This window comes from Anopheles merus, chromosome 2R (genome assembly GCF_017562075.2).
Source record: "Anopheles merus strain MAF chromosome 2R, AmerM5.1, whole genome shotgun sequence".
Taxonomy (NCBI): Eukaryota; Metazoa; Arthropoda; class Insecta; order Diptera; family Culicidae; genus Anopheles; species Anopheles merus.
In genome coordinates, this window is record NC_054082.1 from 59,588,222 (window position 1) to 59,594,143 (window position 5,922).

General features: G+C 42.6%; 1 protein-coding gene across 1 annotated transcript; it reads right to left on the minus strand.

Moving 5' to 3' along the window:
• Positions 1–245: 245 nt before the first annotated feature.
• Positions 246–5,324, minus strand: LOC121600559 (uncharacterized protein K02A2.6-like). The gene is made up of 2 exons (XM_041929262.1): positions 5,101–5,324; positions 246–3,544 (listed from the first exon to the last, which is right to left on the minus strand). Exons 1-2 carry the CDS (start codon positions 5,322–5,324, stop codon positions 397–399), a joined length of 3,372 nt encoding a protein of 1,123 aa, XP_041785196.1. The 3' UTR covers positions 246–396.
• Positions 5,325–5,922: the final 598 nt, after the last annotated feature.

Genomic DNA, 5,922 nt, shown 5'->3' on the forward strand with positions numbered 1-5,922 from the left:
GTAGACGAGTTGTCCGGGCAAGAATGTTCGGTACAATGGTTCAAAAGTGACTCGTTGCTTCTCTGCTGTTCTTGTCTGGACGGATTGTGGTCGAACCAGGTCGAGACGTGAACGGATGTTTCGCCCTAGGAAAAGCTTTGCTGGTGCTTCACCGGTTTCACTGTGCGGGACTTTGCGGTACTGGAGCAGGAACTCGTTCAGGTTTGCTTGGAGTGTAGTGCTGGAAGAATGCATAGCCTTCTGATATGTCGCAGGGAATATATCTTGAGAAAAACACAACTGCTTTATTCCTTAGTTCAGAATGGAATCGTCTTTATTCACTCAATGTGTACTCTGATCGAGTCTTGCAATGTTACTGCGTTATGCGTGTTACTATGCAACATCTCCCCCCTTAATTCACCAATACGGTTCAAACCTGGCTGGTGGCCTACGAATTCTTCGAGGTCTTTCCGCTTTCACGGGTTGAGCAGAAGATGCAGGCATTGGTGGAGTGGCTTGAGTAGTAACTGTGGACGATGATGTTTGCCAATTTTCTCCTTCAATTTCTTCAGCGGACTCTTCATCAGCTGAATAGTAATGTTCTTGTTCAGTCATTTCAATTGAGTTTTCAACTGCCTGTGGAGTTCCCAATTCAAATTCGTCAAAGAAAATAGTTAACAAATTTCCAGTGTCGTGACAATTTCTATTTCCACACGATGTTTCCTCCTGTAGACGCTTCTTCAGTTGATTTGCATGTGAGCGAATAATTCGCTGGTTGTCTTCCAAAAACACGTTGTAATTCACTCTACCGACTCGTTCGACTATTGATGCCGGTTTCCACTCCCAGGAATTATTGCGGTGGACTTGGGCATAAACCGCTTCTCCAGGATCGAAGAATTTTCTACCAGCTTCTGGCTTTTCATTTCGTGACCGTGAAACTGGAGGTAGTAATAATGACTGAACTGTTCGAATAGGCCGCTGAAACATCAATTCAGCTGGAGACTTATCTGGTGTAGGTGTGGTTCGATAAACTTGCAAAAAAGTCTGCAAAGCTTCATCTAAAGTCTCTCCTCCTGCTCGAATTTTTCGCAATGTACGCTTTAGTGTGTCCACGAAACGTTCTGCCAAACCGTTTGACTGCGGATGGTATGGTGCAGTACGGATGTGACAAATACCCAATTGTTTGCAAAATGCTTGGAATTCAAAGCTGGTGAACTGGGTACCATTATCAGAGACTATAGTTTCTGGAACACCAAACGTTGCGAATGATTGCGTTAAAAACTTGATAGTTGTCTTTGCTGTTGTAGTTTTGGTTGCATATACTTCTGGCCATTTTGTGTATGGATCAACTACAACCAAAAAATACACGCCATCTACAGGACCGGCATAGTCCACGTGTACCCGTAACCATGGCTTTTCCGGCACAGGCCAAGATTCAGGTGTTTCTTTGATTGGTGCTTTGCCAGCAGTGCAACATGAAGTACAACGCCGGACAAAGTTTTCGATATCGACATCCATTCCCGGCCAGAAAACGAAACTTCGAGAAATGGATTTCATTCGCACCATTCCAGGATGACCGCGATGGAATTGTTGAAGTACCTTTTTCCTGTAAATGTTTGGAACAACAACTCTGTTGTGAAACAAGATACATCCATCTACATGCGTTAACGATTCTTTTCGTGTGTAATACGAACGAATGTCTTGATTTTTGATTGACGACGCTTCGTTCGGCCAGCCTTCCCGGATGAATTTCAAAACAGCTTGCAGTGTTTCGTCCAATCTTGTTGCTTTTTGAATGTCAGCAAATGATACTGGTACTTGTTTCAATGATTCGTGCATGACGTTTTGAATATCCTCTTCAAGTGAAATCGAAGCTATAACGTAATCTTCCTCTGGTTGCTTGCAACGGTCGATTAGCCTTGATAGCATGTCAGCGCACCCAAACTCGGTGGTTGAAACATATTCGATGGTAAAATCGTAGTTTAATAACATCAATGCCCACCGTTGGAGTCGGTTTGCTGTGTGCAAAGGAATTCCCTTTTTTGAACCAAATATGGATAGTAAAGGCTTATGATCGGTTAAAAGAGTAAATTTCCGACCAAGTAAGTACTTATGAAATTTGGTTACCCCATAAGTAAGAGCCAGAGCTTCTTTTTCCGGTTGTCCGTAGCCTTGTTCTGCAGACGTTAATGTTCTTGAAGCATGTTGAATGGCTTTCAAATATCCGTTCGGAAATTTATGAAAAATGACTGCGCCAACGCCGGTGCTAGACGCATCTGCTGCAACGATGATAGGAAGATTCGGATCATAATGTGTCAACAGTAAGTCAGATTGCAGTACTTTCTTGAATTTTTCGAACGATGTCTGACAATCCGAATTCCACTTCCACTTCGTATCCTTCTTTAGCAATTGATCTAACGGGTGTCTGAGTTCATGCATGTTTCTCACAAATCGGCCGTAGAAATTCACAGCTCCTAAGAACGATCTTAATTCGGAAATGTTCGTTGGTGCTGGAATAGATGCGATGGTTTTCAGCTTCTCTGGGTCAGGACGTATGCCGTTGCGATCTACCACATGCCCCAAATAGACAATTTCAGTTTGATAGAAATGACATTTTTCCAGCTTGACGTGGAAGCCATATTCTTTTAAACGCTGAAGAAATGTGTCTAATGATTGCTTGTGTGCCTCCCAAGTTTTACCGAAAATTATAGCATCATCTAGAAATGTTCTAACGCCAGGAATGTCAGCAATCATACCGTCAACTAGTCTTTGAAAAGCTCCAGGTGCTGATTTGACTCCCGGTGCGAGACGGTTGAACTGAAAAAGACCTCTATGTGTGTTGATCGTAAGAAGGTGTTTAGATTCGTCTTCTACTTCTACTTGTAGGTATGCATCGGACAAATCGACTATGCTGAATACAACACTTCCGTTCAACTGTGCAAAAATTTCTTCAGGAGTAGGTAGAGGATAATGATTTGACTCTAAAGCTTCGTTAAGCCCCGTCGAATAATCCGCACAAATTCGAACTTTACCATTAGGCTTGCGAATGGCTACTATCGGAGCAGCCCACTCCGAAAAGTCTATTGGTGTGATGATGCCTAGTGATTGTAGTCTTGATAGTTCCGCATCCACAAGAGCGATAGTATTGAATGGTACTGGTCGTTTTGGACAGAAAACTGGTTTTACATTGGGCTTCAGAAACAGTTTCACCTTCGTTTTTGTGCAATGTCCAAGCGAATCATCGAAAACTGTTGGATATTTCGATTGAAGCTGTACTATTCGATCCTTTGGACATGCTGATGAAACTTTCTTACACAGTACATCGAAGGGAATTGCCCATAGATTAAACCTATCTATCCAATCTATACCTATAACATTTAGGACTGGTGATGATGTAACAAAACAAACACATTTCTCTGTAATCGCATTAAGGATAACCTTGCATTCGAATTCACCGATAAGCTTGAGTTGTTCTCCCGATGCATTCGATGCTTCAATGGATGCTTGAGAAAGTTTCGGTTGACCCAAATGTTGCCATGTTGTTTTAGAAATAACTGTTATGTCACTTGCGGTGTCCAGTTGGAGTGATGTAGTTATGCCATTGATTATGATAGAGATAAATTTCCTTTTAGCAGTGTTTTTCGTGACATGATTAACGAAAATTCCCTGAGATTTCTTTTGATTTTGATTTTGATTCTTCTCACTCTTTTGATATGTGTTGTTGTTTGAAGATTTTGATCTCATGGCTTTACAGTAACCTTCCTTGTGGCCTACATTTTTGCACACTTTGCAGAGATGATCTGTAAAATTGCAATCCCGTACAAAATGCATTTTTCCACATTGCCAACAAGGAGTACGAGGGACAGTATTCGAATCTGATTTCGGTTGACGCTGATCTTTTGAATTGTCGAATCGGGAAGGCTGTGGCAAACGATACGGTTTCTTCTCTGAAACTGCATGCACGGAATGCTTCGATCTTGATTGATTTTCGATCATCGTTGTATCCGCTTTCAGATTGATAAGCCGTTGAAATTCTGCCATTAGTGTTTGAATGTTCACTTTAGCCTCCGGCGTCGCGTTTTCTATTCGAGATAGCAGTCTTGCTCTGATATCCGAGAATTCCGGAGCTTGCAGTCCGCAAATGAAAATTAGACATTTGAAATCGTCTAATTTCAAATTCTCGAACTCAGAATCCTCGCATGCCTTATTCACTCTTCCGCCGTAAGTGATGATATCTTCTAATGCAGATTTCACTATCTGCAAGCACTGGTACCTTTTGTGGAACACCGAATATTGCTTTCCGAAGATTTTTTTGAGAATATTGACGGTTTCTTCAAACGAATTTTCATGCGGTTGCTTCGGAAGAATGTAATTCACATACCGGCTGTGAGCGGACGTTTCCAGCTTCCTCAGCAAAAGTCGCACTTTCGCCTCGTCATTCAAACTGCTGGCATCGTTTTGAAAAAGGTCTTTGAAACGTACATACCATTTTTCAAAAGTGATGTTGTTTTCTTCATCGAAACGAAACTCCTCGATGGTTTTCGATAAAGATTCAAGGATTTCGTCAGGACTTCTAGTTTTAAAAGCAGCCATCTGTTGAAGAAGTTGAGCCATTTGGTTGATAACGGTTTCAAGGTTTTCATTGTTCATCCTTGACGCTAATTCTCGTTAGCTTCAGAATCTCGTGAGCTTCGGGTTCCGGGTTCAGTAATAATCCTCGTCGCCAAAATGATATGTCGCAGGGAATATATCTTGAGAAAAACACAACTGCTTTATTCCTTAGTTCAGAATGGAATCGTCTTTATTCACTCAATGTGTACTCTGATCGAGTCTTGCAATGTTACTGCGTTATGCGTGTTACTATGCAACACCTTCAAAGCTCGCTTAACTGTCTGAATGTATCTCTCTGCTTGCCCATTGGTTGCCGGATGATATGGAGCGGAGCGTTTGTTGAACTTGACACCGCTTCGTTGAAGAAATGTGGTGAACTCTGCTGCAGTGAATTGTGTTCCGTTGTCTGTTACAACAGTTAGGGGGGCTCCATAAGATGCAAATAGCTCATCGAGGATTTTTATGATTGCCTCGGTAGTGGTTGAGTGAGTCACTTTCACCTCAACCCACTTGCTGTACGTATCCACGATGATCAGTAGCATCGCACCAGCAACGGGTCCCGCATAGTCAACATGCACACGCTCCCAAGGGTTAGATGGATACTCCCAATGGTGTTGATTGAACTTAGGAGGTGCTGAGACCGTTTGAGCGCATTCGTGGCATGCTTTGGCTAGCTGCTCGATGTCTTTGTCTATGCCCGGCCAGTAGACATATGAACGGGCCAAAGACTTCATTCTCACCACACCAATATGTGCTGCGTGCAAATCTTGCAGAATTGCAGGATCCGTCGCGAATCACGACACGGTGTTCAAACAGCAAACAATTGGCGACCATGGTGTATTTGGCTTCTGGTGCTTTATAGCCGATTTGTGATAGGTTTCGTCCCATTTCGAGGTCTTTCAACATTTTACCCAAGTGCTCATCTTTTCGCGTTTCGCGTGCGATTTGATCGGATTTAATGGGCAGCTGCTGGATTTGGTTAAGCACAAAATCTTTGAAATCGTCTTGATCCTCATTTCCTCTACGAAGAGAAAGGCTGTTGACACTGGATTGTGTCGAGGGTCTTGGAATGCGTGAACAATAATCGGCATTCTTATTTTCGTTAGTCGATCGGTACACTACATCGAAATTAAAGTATGCTAAGTAGTCAGCGTAGTTTGCCATGCGACTTATACAAAGTGTAGGCAGTGACTTCTTGGGATACGGGATCTGCGTCAACGGTTTGTGGTCCGTGACGAGCGTCAACTTCCGTGCATATAAATAGTTGAAAAACTTCTTGACTGCCCAAACGATAGTGAGAGCTTCTTTGTCGATAACCGGATAGTGTTGTTA